The sequence below is a fragment of the Lepidochelys kempii genome, chromosome 8 (genome assembly GCF_965140265.1).
Source record: "Lepidochelys kempii isolate rLepKem1 chromosome 8, rLepKem1.hap2, whole genome shotgun sequence".
In the NCBI taxonomy this organism is placed as follows: domain Eukaryota; kingdom Metazoa; phylum Chordata; order Testudines; family Cheloniidae; genus Lepidochelys; species Lepidochelys kempii.
In genome coordinates this window covers 91777506-91797740 of record NC_133263.1, presented here as the reverse complement: position 1 = coordinate 91797740, position 20235 = coordinate 91777506, and the positions used below count along the sequence as shown (strand labels likewise).

The following is a 20235-nucleotide window of genomic DNA, read 5'->3' as shown; positions in this document are numbered from 1 at the left end:
GTTGAAAAAAATTAAAGCAATGTTTAATATCACATTCTCATGAAGCAATATAAAAACGAGAGGAACTAAAGTTCTAGGACAACTACAGCTTGTAGTTTGAAATGATTGCCTGATTACATTACAATGCTTTTAAAGGTCAACATCAAGAAGTATTTTTAATATGTTTTGAACTGGCTGTGATGATTTTAAAAAGTAATAATTTAGCTAGGGTGAAGTTTTACTTTTTATCCCCTTCTGTACAATTTGAAACAGGTCTTAGATGTGAACAATAAGGATATAGATGCATGGATGTTACATGCTACATTTTCAGAACATGCATGAAGACAGAATCCACATTGTGATGAGATCAAAGCCTGCGCTATCAGCGTTATATGACTGTGTAACTTATTACTGAAAATTGTCCATTTATAGGGCTGTGACCAGATGCCTGTGAGCACAATATGTTTTCTTGCTATCTGTTCCTTTTGTATCGTTTGTTAGGGGCTTTAGTTTATAGCTGTGTCGACAGCACAGGTTCAACTACATTTTGAATCTTAAACCTTTCCTGCATTAAACAGGGTCACAGAAAGTACACTAGCAGCTGAGGGAGGAGGGGGTGTATGTGTTAACTCTTCAAGTTCTGATTTCTTTAGTTCATTAGTAAAGGGAAGCCTGTGTCCCAGTTTTCAAGTGTTGGGCCTCCCTTTTAGTGCCTCCTGTTTAATCGATATAGAAGGCAAGTTTTCATACGCCTCTCCATTTAAGTCATAGCATTTCTCCTGTGGTTTTGGAAAGGATCAGAACAAACAGAAATACATTGAAATAAGGAAATAGAAAAATTTTAAGGTGAGCTGTTAAAGTTTTCAAGCATTTGGCTTTTTTCTTCAGGGTCCAAGAAACTTGAAACTCTTTGGAGAACGCTCCAATAGCTTTTCTAAAAGACTGATTGGCAGATTGTTACATAGTGGAATATAACAAAATCTGAATCTGTAAGATATCAAACTTGTTTGCATTTTAAAACTAGGCTTTTTGCATTTGTTGACTGTGAATTTTGAACCCTGCAAGTTATGATTGAAGCCATTGGAAAGTGTTCTGGCCCTATTGTATGTGCTTATGTATAATACTGGATAGCAAATGACAATACCCCAGCATAACTCCAAATTAAGGCAAAACATGCTGCTATAGATAAGGGGACTGCCAGTCTCTCTTACTACAGCTGCGTCCTTTGTGCTACTGTACTTCAGGGTACATCAGCATAACCATTATGACCCACTGTGATACTGGATTTATAATTTGCCATAAAAACCCACTGTGAATTGAAATTATTAATATAGCAGTTCTGAAGTAAACCATGTTTTAAATCAGAGAAGTGGGGTGAAAATACAGAGAAGTTAATGGTTAGGGACTTAGTTAACGCTCTTCTTGTCAAAACAAATCCCCTGTTATAATGAAATTTTTGCAGGACATTAGATCCGTCACTTAGGATATTTTCAAAATATAAAAATAAAAACAAATGAAACACTAATATATTGAAAGTGGTTGGTGTTGCTATTTCCCATCAGGAATTTTACAGTGCATTCAGTAGTCAGGTTAAGAATTGTATGGCCTGATGTTGAGAGATGCCAACACTCACAACTGCGAGAGTTCAGGGGGAGAGGTAAACACTCAGTACTTCTGAGTGTCAAGCTAGTAACTTCAATGTTACTTTTGCTGCAGCATAACTCTAGAAACTCCATTTTCTCCTAATTTAACTCTAATGGTTCATCTCCATTCTAGAGCTAGGCCCAAACCAAAAGCCTGGATTTGAACACTCCTAACTTTCATGGAAGTTCTGATCCAGACAGAAACTTTGAGAAATGACCAAATTTTAGAGACAACTTTTCAAAAGCACCATATTTTCTTTCCATGTTGCAGCTGTTTAACTGTGTCATAGACCACATACCCATAGTCATCAATCTCAAAGTTGCTACGAATTGAACATGTCCACAGAGATGTGCAGGTGCTGTTTAGCAGAACGTACATTTCACATCCCTGGATGTGCAAGGGGCTCATACAGCAGGGAAATTAAATGGTGGACAAACTAACAACAATGTTGTTGGCCTAGCACGGGAACTATTTTTCCTGTTCTTAAACAATAGAAAGTAGGAACAGGCCTTTTTTACGAAAATCAGCAACGGACATTTCTGTCAACACTCTGTTCTAATTCCAAATGTCCTTAAATGTGAGTCATTAAGGAAGACATTTTAAATAGAAAAGTGAATATTTCATCATCATAGGTTGTTGTAGAATTACCTACTGCACCAGGACAGATCTGGGGAAGAAGAACCAGACAAATAACTGGTTTAGTAAGTGTTCTTGTGGAAGCCCAGAGAAGACTAGAAGTTTCAAAAAGAGAGGTGTTTATAGCAGTTCAAACAATTTTGCAAATCTTGATACACTCCCTCCACCTATTCCTGTTCTGCACCAGCAGCTCACCACAGTATGGTCCCATTTGCAGGGCTATTTAAAACTGAATTACTATCTGGGCTATTAGAAGGATCACTTTAATTGGCCTGGGCCTTATTTGATGACAAAAAGGCACAGGTGTTGTAACCTTCGCTTGATAAATCATTTACTTTAGCTGCCTGACTTGTAAGCAATACAAGATCTTCAGCCTCGCTGCCTTTGCCATATGCAAATCAGAAATACAGTATGCCTGGGATATATCGTCTACTATTTCAAAAGCAAGCTGGTCCGGCTACCGCATGACTAAGTAACAGATACATTTCTTGTGTTGGCATAGTCTTGTAAAAAGAAAAGTGGCAGAGGAAATGGAAAATACCATCACATTAATCAGGGGCTAACCTTCTGGAAGCTACTACACTCCTATAAAACAAATACTGTCTCTCTCTCTTGCTGCAGAAAATAATGAAGCAAAGAGCATGCGGTCAGCATAATCAGTCTATCTAGTGACACCAAACCCAATCGAGCAGCTTGTTTTTTGGGACCAATATGTAGACTCAGGCACATTATTTTGTAACTAGTGCTTGTCAATCTGTAAGGCTGGCTGAAAAAAATATATGTTGTTTTCCATTCTGATGGGTTGGGAGCCATATAAATTCAGTTTCCTGCAGCTCCTTGCCTGCTAAACTTTGATTACCATGCAAAGTTTTTTCAGCCACCACAACAGACAGCTTATTAGAAGTTGCATTTCAGCTGGCAGAATCACTTCCTGATCCACACCACTTCTAGTCCATTTAACCTCTAGCTGAGCGTAGGAGTGCATGAACCTTGCCGGTTGAACACTGGTAAAAAGCCCTGGTACAGCAAACACAGTAATGTTCTTCACACAACAGGTAACTGGCCGGAGTTAGTCAAGGAGCTTTTGAGAAGACAGAATTTCAAATGCCCTGCTTCTTTGCTGGTTTATGGGAAGAGAATGCCACCAAATTTCCTCTTAAGAAAATACTTCAAAGAAAGACGCCAGTTAAATTTAAAATTACTGCCTGATATCTCCATACTCCATTTTACATTTGATTAAAGTTAGCTTCCAGATCTTTGTTAATATAGGAGCAGATACTGACTCAAGAGGAGACCACTTCGAGGATAGAATCAAGGTAAATCTGTTCCTCTGAGAGCACAATCTAATTCCCAAAGTAGAATCAGACTACAAACATTAACCAAGGTTCTGCTCTCACTTCTGCTGATATGAGTCTAGAGTAACTCCATTAGCTACGGTGAAGTTGCTCAGGATTTGAACTGGGGTAACTGAGAGCAAAATCTGGCCTATTGAATATGCATAATAGTCATGATAGCAAAAAACCACACATTTTTACCCAAAGCATAGGGAAATAAAATCTATCTAAAGAAGAAAGTTGCACCCTTTTCTCAGCAATAAGATAGAAAAAACATAGCAAAAGTACTTACTAAAAAGAGAGAGAAAACAGTCACTTACAAAATGGTAACTTTAGGGCTAGATGTGCTTGGTTTTGCCAGATTTAAAGGGCTATAAAGGCATGCTGGGAAGAAAATTCTATAAGAGGGCTACACTTCCCTAAAGATAATTAAGGGTGGGGTCTCCCCCAGGGAAGGGGTTGTATGTATTGTGCTATATTACTAGGGCAAATAGCTTTTTTAGGTCTTCTATTATCCTCCGTTTCTTCTATGCTAGTGAATACCTTTGTATTATTTGTTTTAAGAAAACTTTATTTTATCTTTATAAAACATTGCCTGTCTTCTAACTCAAGTGCACATACAGCTCTAACAACGTAGTGCATGATTCCTTTGTCTCTTAACAAGAAGAAAGCTAAGACTTTTTCCCTCTCCTCCTCCTCCTCCCCCCAAAGGAAAAAACTTCCCTGTAATTTTTCACTGGCAGCATCTTCAAGCAAAGGCCTGAGAAAAGAGATGTGCCTTTCACTGTGTCCTGTAGGTTGGGCTCTGTCAGACAAGCGAGAGAAGCAAATTGTAGACTAGATGGCTCTCCAGTGATAACATTCAGTCATCTATTTCTAGGGAATGTTGCACAGGTGACCCAACTGACTTCAGCTGCCTGGCAGCTCATTGGGAGCAGAAAGGCAGTCTTTCAGGTAACTAGGACCTAACTGTATGGAACTTTATAGAACAAAGTCAACACCTTGAAATGGACCCGGAGGTATAGAAAGCTAGTGCAGTTCCTAGAGAGCTGTTATTCTTGCTGCTGATGCCACCTGGCTGTATTGTATCCAATTTCCATTGGCAGGATATGGAAAAAGAAATCATTGCAAAAATGTTTCTGTCAAGTAAAACATGTAACTTATGTTATGGGGAGTAGCCATTTTGCTACTTACATGATTCCTACTTCAGTCTCACTCTTTTGACATTACAGAACGGGAGAGTACAACGACTAGTCTTATCTATGGCTGATGTTGATGAAGCTTACTAGCAACCCTCTTGGGCTCTAATGAGAGGTACAAGCTTTCCCTCCTCACACCTTTTCCTCTTCTCTCCCCTATTCCCTGAGGCTGTGCATTACCTCAGTAATGTGCGTGGCTTCTGCTGGCCCTCCCAGCAGGGAGCTTAAGGTGGTTCCCGAGCTCAGGATTCCATCGTATTAGTGCAAAGTGCTACCAGCTGCACCGGGTTTTTCTGAACAGAGCAGTTTGTGTTCATAAAAAGTGTAGCAGCAGCTTGTGAATTTTACATAACAAGAGGCACTCAGAGGATATGAAAGGCACTAGGAAAAATGTCACTTCTTTTAGTTTCCTAGGTCCTGAGCGGAACCATCACGAATTCAAGCCTACCCTGTTTGTACAGCATTGTAGCATTCGTAGATTTGTTTGCCCATCGCTCATATATATCTGGTGACTCTACTCATATCCAAGTTAGTCTTGTCCTTCAGCCTGAAAGTGGGTCTTGTGTTGGCGCACAGAGAGAGATGAGAGAAGCCTAATTGTATGAAACTGTCTTTACACCAGTCAGCCCGCTGAGAGCTGTGTACGCCACAAAGCAACTTCTATAGCTGCTGGCCCACAAGTGTTGGCTATGAAGTTCCTTGATTATAGAGGCTGCCTCCTGATTCCACGGGGGGTGTGGGGGGAGGACACCTCCTTTCAGTAGGGGCTGCACTGCCCCACAGTGCCATTTCCCAAATGCTGCCCATTGCGGGGAACGCGGAAGTTGCACTGAGTGAGAATTTGAGTGAAAGGGTTGGCTACACAATAGAATTTTAAAGCATCCAGGTCTCGCAAGCACATTCCCTTGTTTGAAATCTCCTCTCCAGAGCCCATTCGTCTTCCAAACCAATGATCTGGGAGCTTCCCCCACACCAGCGACAGGGAGTGAGGTTCACCTACCATTCCTGAAGCTCTGGGTGTAGAGACATACACCATAGATCTCTTTTAAGCAAGTTGGGCCCCAATGCCCTGATGGGGCCCCAAGCACTGGACTCCTGGTGTAGCTCTGTTGGAGCTCCCATGAGGCCCAGCCAGGGAAAGAGAGAACAAGCTATGACAGGGAACTGCTGATCATGTGAAGAGGCAGTTTCATAATCATGAGTTCTCCTTCGTTATAGGTGCTCCATTACTGCTTGGGCTGGAGGCGTCCTTTTCATTGGGGCCAGTAAAAATCCCTCCATGGCAAGCTGATCTTCCTCCGGCAAAGGCTAGAAGGGTGGTGTGCATGCATGCTGCAGTAGAGGTCTCAGTGTGGCTGCTGTCTGCGATTACACAAATGCTGTGTGGCTGCAAGCCCCCAGTGTAGTGTGGTGCAGGCCTTCACAGCAGCTGTGCTAGTCCAGAACACTTTGTGGAGTGGGGGATACAAAAGGGGCCTCAGAATAGGGAGTGAATTTCATCACCTTCAGCACCCTCCCTGGTCAGTTCAGCACACAGAACCCATGTAATTGCGTAGAGGCACGGATTGGCATTTCACTCTGCAGGATCAGAAGGGTATACCTCCGGAGACGGAAGCACTTGTTACACCAAAAGGATAGAGATTTCTGAAAGACTTGTCAGTGCCATCATGTGGCCCTATCCTCAGCATGGGTATGAGCCAAACCAGTCCAGAAATGATTGGGTAACTCCCAAGCAGGAGTATATTTTACTGTGCTTTTCTTCCTTCTCCTCTTCCTCCTCCTTGAATGCCAGGCTGGCCCCTTTCGGAGTCCAGTACTCTGCATCCACTTCCAGTGTCCATGAAATGATTATTTACTACAGACGTAGACAGATTTCCCAAACCAAGCCATTCAACTCGATACTCCTCCCCTGCCTTGCCCCTTCTCTCCATTTATAACAACCAGGAAGCTTGTTTGGAAAGCACCCCTTTCTTTTGGCTTTTATGGGTGTGACTTATGCACCACAGCAGGGAAGAAGGAAGAGGAGTAAGTGTGTGGGTGGGGAAGAGCTGGGAAATGTAGACATATGATGAATGAGACCGGGAGTTGTAATTTCTTACTGAATAATTCTCTACAAGCTGTGCAAACTTTGTTTAGTTAAACAATTACTCTAAAAGGCAACAGTTTTGTGCATTTTCATTGAAGAGCCTTCACAGTGACAATGGCCTGCGTTCTCCTTTCTAAGAACCTCTGCAAACAGCCAGCACAGTTTTCTGTCTTATGTGCAGCAGGAAGCGTCCTTTACAAATATCTCATATTTCTCTCTGTAAAACGGATTTAATAGCCAACCATTTAAAATGGATTTAAATTGCCTGGAATTGGATAGAAACTTCCCCATATGGAAGGGTCATTACATGATTCTCCTTTATAGGAATTCTTGCATCTTCCTCTGAACAAGCATAAGATACCAGCCAATGTCAGAGACATAATACTGGATCAGACAGAGCATTAGTCTGATGAGGCATGACAATTCCTGTGTTCATAGTTGCGTGCTATATGAACTAGGCATAGAATGCATAGAAAAGGCCTCCCAGGTTTCTAGAACAACTTTTAAAACTAATAAAGGTTTGAGGGGGGGAGGAAGAGGGGTGGTGTTTTGTTCGTTTGTTTTTTGGGGAGGAGGATGGGTGGGGAGGGTTGCCATCAAATCAGATAGATGATCCAAAAGGATTTAAAGTAATTGGTGCAAAAGAAGTTCCATGCCTCAGAACACACTTTGTGAATGTTTGTTTCATCAGATACACAGCTGACAGGGTTAACTTTAATGGGGTGGTGATCCTCATTGAATTGCAGATTCCTGTGACTGACTGAAATACTACAGAGACTTCGGTAATACAGTGTGTGCTGCTCAAACTCTTTCCACTTGCAAAGTTTCATATTTTGTCAAACAGACCACACACACACACACACACACACACAAAATCATAAGGTGAGACTCCAGTTATGTCTCTCTTACTGCTTTTATTTGTCTTAGCTGATTTCCTGCCCACCCACCCCCAACCTCCATTGCAGCTAATGGTGCATTGAATTAGTCTGCCTGACTGCTGCATCAGGTCCCACATCGATTTATTGACTTTGTGAGAGTGGCTAGTATAGTAATTGTTACAAGAGCAGAATAGAAAGCAAGAACATGTCCGCATAAAAAATAGAAATGATGTTTTGTTGTTTCTTTCCTTTTTCTGCCCTATAGATCTTTATGTGTTTACCTAGCAGAGAGCACTTTACTAAAGTTAATCAGCTCCTTCTACATTATTAATTGTGACAGTTAGGGTGCTACGTGACAGCAAGAGTATTATGGAAAACACTGATCTCACTCCAGTGGTGTGGACTTGAGCAAGTTTTCTATTCCTTCTCTTATTTCATGACTGCTTTAGGGTACTACTAAATCACATTCCCCTGATTGACAATATGCTGTCAATACTGTTGATTTGGGAGTCAAGCAGAGAGGAGCACACGAAAAAAAAGAAGCGAGGAGCTCTTCAGAATATTCTAAAGCCCTGGCAAGAAGTCACTGTAACTCTGTAATGGTAACAATTATATGCCTAGCCTGATTTCTGTAAAATATATTTTGCTAGGAGTAGTTGTTTAAGTTCTGCTGTTTAATAAGTGATTGGGATTTACAAAGAGGGCTAATGGAGGCCTTTAAAATCTATATACAGACTGTGTGCATATAATGTCATTAAAAAGACACATACTGGTTTTTTACAAGGGGTTTTGGAAATGACTGCCTTTGAAGGACATTTTATGGTAGTTCAGCTTTCACATTTGATACCTATATGTGCTCTATAAATTCCACACGGTCCGACAAAACCAAATAGGTGTCATTTATGACCTGGATGGAAAAGGTCAACACTTACATGGCTTTTCCTTTTACTGGAGCATTAACATTTTTGCCATCTGCTGCATAAATATTTTAGCGATTCCTCACTAAATATTCTACAGTCAAGGATTAGGACCACACTATACTATACAGTAAAGTTCAAAATTTAAAGGTCATGGTCTCTGCCTAGTTCTCAATGGACACGTTAACATCACAAAAACCATCACTACTTCAACTGACATCTTTTGTTAGTGGTCTCAACAGAGAGGCCAAGAAGTGAGGGAGACACCTCTACAGGTAGATTCTCTGCCCTTAACAACCAGGATAGCATTCTACAGGAATGGACTAAAACAATACTTTAATATATATTTTATAAACATAAGCCAGATAAGAGGCACCTTGGTAAGGCAGTAAATTTCTCAACTCCCAAACCCCTGCACTTCACTGACAAGAGAGCCAGATTATTCCAAGTTAATGTAAAGAGGGTGCAGGAGGAGGGGGCAGTATCTGGGTCTACTAAACATGTTTTATGCATGTTCCGTGTTCGTGTCTGAAAGTGATGCCTGCAAACTTAAAGACATTTTGTAGTGCACATATTCAGCATGCATTTTTCAACTAGTCACAACTAGGTTGAATCAACTAGTTAAGTCATAACTAGGTGATGTTTGGGGTGGACTGCTCAAACCTTGCTAAGTTTCAAACTTCAGCTGTTTTTGAAGTGGTCAGTTGAAAAAAAAGTGTTTCTAGCTGGCTTAATTTGTTTTTGAAATAGCAAAAATGCCATTATTTCACTCTCACCTAACTCAGAATCAGCTGAAGGGATTTTCCTCAAACTTTCCCAAAAAATTCCCCTATTGTACAGAGACAACTCTTGGACAGTTTAAAAATTTACCCCAAAAAGGTGAATTTGGGAGAAAATTCTGATCATAAGAAATAAAGGGGCTATAACTGAAAACATTTTGTAACCTTAACTTTATAATATGTAATATGAATATTATTAATATCCAAACTTCCAAGATCCATGTAAAACTATAAATGCAAAATCTTCAGGTATATTGATTTTCATGAACAAGCTCTGACACTGTGTACAAATACCACTGTTTGCACATGCTAATAGATGTGACCAAATGTTTTAAAAGCACATGTTCAGAAGCCCATAGAATGTTTTTTTTTGTTCATTACATATGATAAATGGAAATCACTTCATCCGTCAGTGAAATGCAGCCCCTGTATACAAATTTACTTATATTATTCTCTACTTTGATTTAGCTACAACATTGTGCATAAGACAGAAGAGAGGAATGTCATACATAAGAGGCAGTGCATAGAGTTAGGTGCTTACATATCCAGTTTGCACACACAATATTTTTTCTGTCTTTATCTGCATGCTAATTTGGCCTATGGTTTTTTAAAATTTATATAAAGCACTTTGTGGTCTTTTGGGTTAAAGGTTGCTATATAAATCTAAGATATCAGTCCGTCTTTCCTTCATTGAAGTCAATGGTAGTGGGAGCTGGAATAGGTGCATCTGTAGGAGTTAGTTTAGGTAACTGCTATACAATATTTCTTGATTTTTTTAAAAAAAACATCTATGATTATATTCTGCTTATGAATAATTGTGTGACACAGACTGGATAACTTCCATCTTTCACAGTGAATTTAAGACAAAGGTTAAAATTCCCATTTTCTTTGCAGGAAAAGACTGAGAGTGCAGCTCTACTGTGAAAAGTGTCTCTGTAAAAATTGCATCATGTGGCTCCATATTTATTATCTCTGAGAGATCCCAGAGAAAATGTATTCCATTTATAAGTACAGAGATGTTTTATTCTAACTTACCAGACTTGAAAGCTCAACCTGGGGTCTGTAAATCAAGCTATGTTCTTTCTGGTTCCTCCAAAAAAACAAAGATTCTGCAGGCTAAATTCTTTCCTCGCTTATACCTCTGCAGCTCCACTATCTTAAAGTTCTGCACTTTGTGCCCCCTGTGTAATGCCATTGTCTCCAGTTGGAACTATATTAACGATTGTGTTGATATTGCATGAGCCAAATTAGGATCCAATTCATTCTCCCACAGCACTGTTTGCTCTTTACTGTAAGGAGTAAATGCAGGAAATATTTAAAATAAGGAGCTATGATTCCAAATACAAGTGAGGAGCCTGCTTATTGAGTACAAGGGTGCTACTGTTAAAAAGTGTCTTTTCATTGTGGAGCTGCACATACAGTGATTCAAAAACCAGCAAAGCGGAACCTTTGCTTTAAAGTTCAGCATTTACCATGGGAATTTTGTCTATTTTGTCTGACAGTATTAAGTAAATTGAAATAGCTTAGTTAGTTATTACTGAACTTGATAATTAGTATTAATCCATTTCCCCTGCTATATACGCAAATATTATGAAACTGTGATAATGAATCAGGAAACTGTCATATTTTGACTTTTAATGACTTGAAATCTACCACTAGTTTTACTGGCACATCATAATATGTTTGAAAATCACTTATCATGGGCCAAAATTCCAACCCAGTTAGTCAGCCATATCTAATACAGTATTTCTTCATTCAAAGACTGGGGATGTACTGAACATCTTTCATATTCTTTAAGAGAAGACTCCCTACTCCTTAGTCCTCAATATAGTTTTTTTCCTCATCTCAGTCACCAAGATTCTGTATCACTGTGACCTTTGTTGGCCAATGAGAGCTGCATTGGACTTTATTTGACCATGTCTAGCTGGGCCAGATGGTCTCTGCAGTGTAATAGGAGATGTTCCTTCATCCATCTCTGAAGGCTGAGCATGTTGCCACTGCTGTTTCAGCAGACCCAGGGAGCAAAACACTGATCCCAGGAATTAAACCTAGGTATTGTGCATGACCTTGAACTTTTCTCAGAGTAGTTTGTTCAGTTTAGCAGGATACAGTTGTCGAGTTCCGGGATGGAATCCAGATCAGTGAGTGGTTATGTCACTGTCTGCCCTGAAACCCTGGGTGCCTTAAATGCTCTGCTGCTGTGGCTCACAGCCTGGACACCGACTGCCTGCAGATAAGCATGAATGTCACACCCTGAGTGCCTGGGAGCCCTTCATTCCTGGATCAGCAGCTTTGACTCCAGCAACCTTCCTATAAGCACAATGGCAGCCCTCTGGTTTCCTTCATCCTTGGTTACGACTTGCAGGGTGACTCCAAGACACCCCTGTCCTGAAATTCCCCCAAAAGTCAGTCCTGAAGTGTCCAGGCCTCTTCTGGACCACGCAGAGAAATAATAAACTTTGCTGGAGCCATTAAAGAGACCCACACACATTACATCTTATTAACTTACTTGTGATAGGTATACCCTTCCCTTCAAGCACAGCACTGAGTTGGTTTATAGTAAAAATAAAACAGATTTATTAACAGTAAGAAATACGCTAAGTAATGCCAAGTAAAAGAAATAAATATCATGATGGTTACAAGCAAATAAAAGTAAAAATATTCACTTAAACGTCTGAAACTTAATCTAGCAAGATAACAGGCTTTGTTCAAAATGGTTTCTTTTGCCAGTCTTCCTTCTTACTGCCATGGATGACCTTCCCTCAGTCAGGACCTTCCACAGAAGTACAAGGTGCTGGGTTCCCTTGTCTTCCTAAGGGGAAAGATCTTTGCCTAAGCAGATTTCTCACCTATATTCAATCCCCAGAGACTTCAGTCCCTCCCTTAGTTGAAGGACCCATCTTTCTCAGCTTGCAAGAGCTCTGTTGCCTTGCATCTGTTTAGTGATGAACACCAAAGAATGGCCTTGCTTCAAAAGGCAGGATGACTTTACGCTGTTCTTCCAGTCCCATCCTGATTTCCATGTAAATGGGGCTTCTATTGTTTTGGGTCATACCTTATGTAATTTCATTGGCGACAGGTGGAAAACTGTCTTCCCTCCTGCATGAGTAAAATCTAATTCTCCCTTTGTTCGGTCACAGTTTGTAAAACACAGTATCCATGAGTATTCATAATTCCTTATATAGTGTCAATACATATATTTTCACAATGATATTAATCACCAGTGTATCCTAGGCTTTCATAAAACCTCATTTGATACACTTTTATAATACAGTAACATTATAAATTTGAAACTCAAAAAACAGTCCTACAAAAAGTGGAAACTAGGTCAAATTATGAAGGATGAATATAAACAAATACCACAAGCATGTAGGGACAACATTAGAAAGGCCAAGGCACAAAATGAGATTAAACTAACTTGAGACATAAAGGGTAACAAGAAAACATTCTACAAATACATTAGAAGCAAAAGGAAGACCAAGGACACGGTAGGCTCACTGCTCCATGAGGCGGGAAAGACAGTAACAGCATGTCAGAAGTGTTAAATGACTTTTTTGTTACAATTTTCACCAAAAGGTTAGTAGCGATCAGAATCTAACATAGTGAACACCAGTGAAAATGAGGTAGGATCTGAGGCTAAAATAGGGAAAGAACCAGTTAAAAATTACTTAGACAAGTTAGATGTCTTTAAGTTGGGAGGGCCTGATGAAATGCATACTAGAATACTCAAGGAGCTTCCTGAGGAGATATTTGAGCCTTTAGCGATTATCTTCGAAAACTCATGGAAGGCAGGAGAAATTCCAGAGGACTGAAAGATGGCAAATATAGTGCCAATCTATAAAAAGGGAAATAAGGACAACTCAAGGAATTACAGACCATTCAGCTTAACTTCTATACCTGGAAAGATAATGGAGCAAATAATCAAGCAATGTGCAGACAACTAGAACAGGGGCAGGCAAACTTTTTGGCCCGAGGGCCACATCTGGGTGGGAAAATTTCATGCAAGGCCATGAATGTAGGGCTGGGGCAGGGGTTTGGGGTGCGGGAGGGAGTGCACGCTGTGGGAGGGGATGCAGTGTGCAGGAAGGGGCTCAGGGCAAGGGGTTGGGGTGCAGGAGGATGTGGGGTGGGGGGGGGCTCAGGGCAGGGTTTGGGGTGTGGCATGGGGCTCAGGACAGGGGGTTGAGGTGCAGGAGCGGTAAGGGGTGCGGGCTCCAGCCCAGTGCCACTTACCTGGAGCGCCTCTGGAGTGGCAGCGGCACACACCAGAGCCAGGGCAGGCTCCCTGCCTGCCTGCCCTGGCCCCGCGCTGCTCCCAGAAGCAGCCAGCACCAGTCCCTGCGGCCCCTGGGGCAGAGGGCTCTGTGCGCTACCCTCCCCTGCGAGTACCTCCCCTGAAGCTCCCATTGGCCGCTGTTCCCAATTCCCTCGCCAATGGGAGAGGCGGGGGGGAGGTACCTGCAGGCAAGGGCAGCACCGGGGCCAGAGGGACGTGGTGCCGGCCATTTCCTGGAGCGGTGCGGGGCCCGTGGCACCATAGGGGTGGCAATCCCGCTAGTTTGCCCTCCCCTGAACTAGAAGATAAGGTGATAAATAATAGCCAACATGGATTTGTCAAGAACAAAACATGTCAAAACAGCCTAATAATTTTCTTTGACAGGGTAACAAGCCTTGTGGACGAGGGGAAGCAGTAGATGTGGTATATCTTGACTTTAGTACAGCTTTTGATACTATTTTGCATAACCTCTTAAAAAAACTAGGTAAATATAGCTCTGATGGAGCTACTGTAAAGTGGGTGCATAAATAGTTAGAAAACTGTTCCCTGAGAATAGTTACCAGTGGTTCACAGTCAATCTGGAAGAGCATATCAAGTGGGGTCCTGCAGGAATTGGTCTTGGGTCTGGTTCTGTTCAATATCTTCATCAATGATTTAGATAATGGCATAGAGAGTACAGTTACGAAGTTTGCGGACAATTCCAATCTGGGAGGGGTTGCAAGTGCTTTGGAGGTTAGGGTTAAAATTCAAAATGATCTGGACAAACTGGAGAAATGCTCTGAAGTAAATAGGATGAAATTCAATAAGAACAAATGTAAAGTACTCCATTTAGGAAGGAACAATCAGTTGCACACTTACAAAATGGGAAATGACTGCCTAGGAAGGAGTGCTGTGGAAAGAGACCTGGGGGTTATAGTGACTAACAAGCTAAATATGAGTGAACAGTGTAACGCTGTTACAAAAAAAGCGAACATCATTCTGGGCTGTATTAGCAGGAGTGTTCATAGAATCATAATCATAGAATATTAGGGTTGGAAGGGACCTCAGGACACAAGAAGTAATTCTTCTGCTCATGCATCTGACGAAGTGGGTATTCACCCACGAAAGCTTATGCTCCAATATGTTTGTTAGTCTATAAGGTGCCACAGGACTCCTTGCCGCTTTTACAGATCCAGACTAACACGGCTACCCCTCTGATACTCTTCCACTCTACTTAGTGGTAATAAGGCTTCAGCTGAAGTATTGTGTCCAGTTCTGGGCACCATATTTCGGACAGATGTGGACAAATTGGAGAGAGTCCAGAGTAAACCAACAAACATGATTAATGATCTAGAAAACATGACCTATGAGAAAAGACTGAAAAAATTGGGTTTGTTTAGTCTGGAGAAGACTAAACATTCTTTATCACTACTGACAATGTCACCATCCTCTCTGTTGCTCAGGCCTATGGCTTTATGGTCATCTTTGTCTCCTCCCTCTCCCTTGCCCAGTGCACCCACATCATGTCAAAATCCTTGTGCTTTTCTCTCGTTAACATTTCTAACACCCAACCTTTCTTTCTGTCCACACTTGTACAAGGTTATCTCATGTCTTGATTACTTAACCTCCTTCCCCTGGATGCCCCGACACCCATATTGTCCTTCTGCCAGTCCTTATAAAACGAAATGGCTAAGATCGTCTGACCTGCCTGAGTCCATCCACTGCTTTCCCTTTTCCTACTGCATCAAGTTCAAACTTCGTATCCTTATTTTCAAAATCCTTCACAACTCTCTTCTTCCCTGATTATCTGCTTTGTCTCTTATTGCGACGATCATGCCTCCTTAGCTCTCAGCGATGCCAACTATGCTCATTTGTTCGCTTTTCCTCCAACCATCTTTGTGCTCTCATCCATGTTACTCTTACACACAGAACTCCTTCTTTAAAGTAGTCTGCAAGCCCTCTGCTCATTCAAATCCCTCTTCATGACCCACATCTGCTGTGATGCCTGCAAGAAATCAGTAATGCCTAGATCCAGGGCAAAAAATACCCCAATACTTCTTTAACGCTCTGGTTGTGCACACAGCTAGGTGATATAACCATAAGATTTTAAGACATACCATGTCTTTCTATGTGTTTGTACAGCACCTCGCACAACGAGGCCCTGATCCTGATCAGCGCCTTGGGATGCTACTGCAATATAAAAATATTCTAAGATTATGGAGTCCAGTCATCAGACATAAACACCCCCGTCCTGTCCTCTCATCACACGCACACCACACACACACCACTGGAACATTCAGTCCCAGAGAGGAGATACTGTAGGGTTTTCAGAGGGATTTGCGTTGTGTGCTAGTTTTAATAGGGTTGCAGGGGGTTTACCCTCCCTTCCAGTTTACACTACAAGTTTTTTTCCCCCCCAGATACAGCTCTTGGGTTGTCTCTCACATGACACTCTCCCTTTTCTCCAGAAGATTGGCAATAACTAGCCTTTCTCCTAAGTACTGTCAAAGCCAAAAGGCTGAGGGCTTGCCTGCACTGGCAATTAAAAGCGCTGCAACTTTCTCTCTCAGGGGTGTGAAAAAACACTCCCCTGAGTGCAGCAAGTTTCAGTGCTGTAAAGCACCAGTGTAAACAGTGCCCCAGCGCTGGCAGCTACGCTCCTCGTTGAGGCGGGTTTTTTAGTGCACCGCAACCATAGAATCATAGAATCATAGAATATCAGGGTTGGAAGGGACCCCAGAAGGTCATCTAGTCCAACCCCATGCTCGAAGCAGGACCAATTCCCAGTTAAATCATCCCAGCCAGGGCTTTGTCAAGCCTGACCTTAAAAACCTCTAAGGAAGGAGATTCTACCACACAAGCACTTCAGCGTTGCCAGTGTAGACTAGCCCGGAGTCTTTGTAGCAACGTGCAGGCAGACAGAGGGTAGCCAGCCCCCTCAAACACTTCTGTCTCTCCCTCCACACCCCACCTCTGGACTCTGCACGTTCTCCTTGGCTCAGTAATATAATCTCATTCTCCATCATTGCTCCCAGTTGGCACTGAGCAGAGGAGTGAGTCCCAGAGGCAAATCTGTAGTATGTGTGTGTGTGTTTCTAGGCTGCCAAGCCACAAATATAACTTGGGAGGCCCTGACTTGGTTTGTGTGTGTGTTTTCCTCTAATTGTCTAAAGCAATAAAAGTAAAGAAGTTTAGATAAATCATGAATTTTAAGGACTTTGTTCCTGTAGTCCTGATATAGGCAAAGCTCCCCAGACTTCAGTGGGAGCTTTGCATCTCTCAGGACTGCAGGGGCTGGCTTAAATTGAATAAAACTGTGCGTACAGTATAGGGGGCCTGGTAACAAAGAATTTTGCAAAAAATAACAAGAACAGGGAGTACAATGAAGAACAGAGAGGGTTACAGTGTGGTGAAAGTACATGCTGGCTGTTATAACACGGTAAATTATGTCCCTTTAAAAAGTAATACTTTAACTGTAGATCTGTATAGAGATAATTAAGAAGATATTGTTCCCCTTCTTTCCCTCCCTCCTTCCCTCTCTCTGCAGCAGTTCTGTGGAAACTTTTAATACTGCAGCTTGAAACTTGGGCCTCTGAGTCTAAAATGCCTGAGAAAGCACTGCAGGCTCTAACTGTAAAACATTCCTTCGGTGGGCCCTGGAAACAGAGCGAGCTAACGCAGAAGAGGTTCAGAGAGATCACATGTAAATGAGGGCTGGCTATAGACGCCTGAGAAGCGTTTTATTTAGTTTAAACCTGAACTTGAACTTGCAAATGTGTTCCCGTAGAAGTGGACAGAAAGCATTGCTCTGTATAACAGGAAACCATGTTGCTGTTAGTACTGTACCAGCACTAAGGGGTCAGGGGGGAGGGGGAGAGAGGGGCCAGTGAGAAATAGATTTCTATCCCACACTTCCCTGCATATTTAATTTTGGGTAGAGTGCAAAGTGACTGGGAAATATATTCCTGCTGCATCAAACTGGAAGAAGATTACAGAACATCCCTCATATAATATGTAAGAGGGTGTTTAGTAATTTTAAGGGGCAAAATCAAAGATATTTTGATTAAAAAGCCAATAAGCTCATAATGGTCTTAGAACCAGGAATTGTTCCTATTGAAATGTTATAAAATCACATCATATTGTGTTTTGTGATCACAATATATATAGTGCTCCTTTGTGAGTTTGTTCTATATCAATATGGGTAGATGTAAATCTAGATATATGTTTTATAACAAAAGGGGAAGGAAATAGGTAGGATTTAACTAAATAAATGTTAAACTACTATTCTTCTTTGGTAAATTTTAACTGTATCTGTGGTAGAATAAGCCTTGTGGAAATTTATAGGTGACTGGTAAAGCTGATAGCATTTAAAAAACATTTACATTTTAATCCAAAATGTTTTTTTTAATTATGTATTCACTTCTTTGCTAAAATTAGTGTTTTGGATTCTTGGTTTTCCTTGCAACAATTGATATATGTAAAATAGAAGTGTAACTCATAGACTCCAGGGTTGCTGGCATCTTTAACACAACGGTGCAGTTGACACCATCTGCAGGACCCAGCATGCAGTGTTTCTGTTCAGTTCAAGTGGAGTGTTGCTTACTTGAACTATTATTAATGGGCCAAATTATATTAAAGATGAGGGCAGCTGCAGGCCACGTTGTAGAACCTTGCAGGCTATATTTGTCTGGTAGGTCATGCTTTGGTAATCTCTGAGTACAACCAAACCATTTTTAGTCATTAAATCAGTGTTTTTAATGAAAGTTTGAACTGGATGGATGAAAAAAATGCTTCTTTTGGCAATAATGCAGGAAATGTCCACATAGAGGGTCTTTTGGTGCAAGATACTTCAGTGTTTGCTTTAACATCCTTTTTTGTTCTATGACTGTATGTAAAGATGACAGGGCACTGCGGTGTGGCATGGCTCGAATCCCCTTCTATGCGTCTGAAGTTTACCAATGCAGAAACCACCATGGGCTTTGAAAAGTAAACAGCTGGCTTGGCTTTGTGTGCTGTATTTTAGATTAGGGATGTCTGGCAGATTTGAGATGACTTTAGCCTGGACTGTTTGGAATACTACAAAATCATTTTTTAAAACGTGTTTAAAGTTTGTTCAAATGTCTTAGCTGCACTGCCGCCACCAGCAAGTCTGTTTGTATTCCAATCAGAAAACTTTATGGTAGCAACAAATATTAGAGAACCCATTGGAAGTCTCTGAAAGATCTCAGCTCGCCTTAATCCCCTTGCTGTACCTCAGATCTCAAGTAACTTTCATACTGTGGGCTCACTTTAATGGATAGAATCTATTTTTCATGAAAAAGCAGGAAGTAAGCTGTCTTTCGTAAAAAGATTTACAAAATGTAATCATTGTTGAAATATTCTCTTTGAACTGCCTTGTCCGCAGGGGTGTCTGGCTCCCACTACCCCCATTTCTTTAGAACACCCTTACAAGTTCTTCTAGTAGATCAGGTACACTGGTGGTTCAATTCTTTGATGTCTTGAATGAATGAAAGAAAAGCATAATAAAAGAGAGCTGTTGATCAAGCATAAAATACTCTTTAAGCTGACAGAATGGCAGAGTTAACACATTCTAAGCTGCTTTTAGTTTTTTCCTTTTTTCCTTACATTTTCCTGTGCTTTGTGTACAGTGGGGGTTTTTATTTTTTGAAAAGCCTCTGATCTATGTAGTTAGCCGCCCGCTAACAAAAACCAAAATGGGATTGTTTCTTTCTCTCTCTCTTTCTCTCTCATTTGCTTGACTACTTTTTTCTTCTTCTCCTTCTTCTTCTTCCTTTCCCCCACAGCCCCCCCTATAAACTGGTTTGCGGTTTAGCATTGCCGTGGTCAGCTTTCACTGTTTGCCATGAAGTTTAGAAGACCTACTTTGCCTATTTCAAAGTCAACTTAGTAATAAATAAAAGGGCTCATTCTCTTAACTTTTTAGAAACGAGGTAAAAAAGTCAAACCTCTCTGTTTCACAAAATGTTACCAAAATAAAATAAAACAGAACCCTTGCCTTGAAAAGCAAAAATAAAACTAAAATAAAATACAAATGGATTTATTGTGCAATCACTTTCTTTTAGTTAGAGTCAAGGAATGGGGAACCTTTTCTTCTCGTAGATCTAATTTAGATCTTAAGTTACCATACATAATTTATACATCATATTCAGAGTGCCTGGTCTGCTGGCTGGATTATATTTCAAACGTTTGCCATTGATAAGTCTTTACTGTATTATATTCAGACTAAATGTGAATGTCACAGTTCAGTCAACCTTTAATCCTCTGTTCTTCAGGTTCTGAAGGCAGGGGGTCTACAGCTCAGAACATTGCTTTATGCTTAAGAAACATCTGGGGCCAGCTGGGACACTAGCTGAAATGTTCAGATGTCTAGCACAACAGCAACAGTTACTGCATTAGTATGTTTGTAAAAGATTTTGGAGGGGCTAGGGTGACTTTAGGGGGTAAAAGCACTAGTTATTCCCAACCTGAGGTTTGAACCAAGCAGAACTCTTAACTGAAGTAAGTTTG

The 20235-nt window shown here is 41.1% G+C and overlaps 1 protein-coding gene across 7 annotated transcripts in view; it reads left to right on the top strand.

The window, feature by feature from the left end:
• Positions 1-20235, top strand: part of NFIA (nuclear factor I A) — a 464706-nt gene that overhangs the window by 430072 nt on the left and 14399 nt on the right. For 6 of the 7 annotated variants that reach the window (XM_073357517.1, XM_073357513.1, XM_073357518.1 and 3 more), the window contains one exon: positions 4826-4907. The exons of the other annotated variant lie outside the window; for it this stretch is intronic. In XM_073357517.1, the coding sequence (XP_073213618.1) occupies positions 4826-4882 (57 nt within the window). In that variant the 3' untranslated portion in view covers positions 4883-4907. The remainder of the gene's footprint in view (positions 1-4825; positions 4908-20235) is intronic. 7 annotated transcript variants of the gene reach the window in all.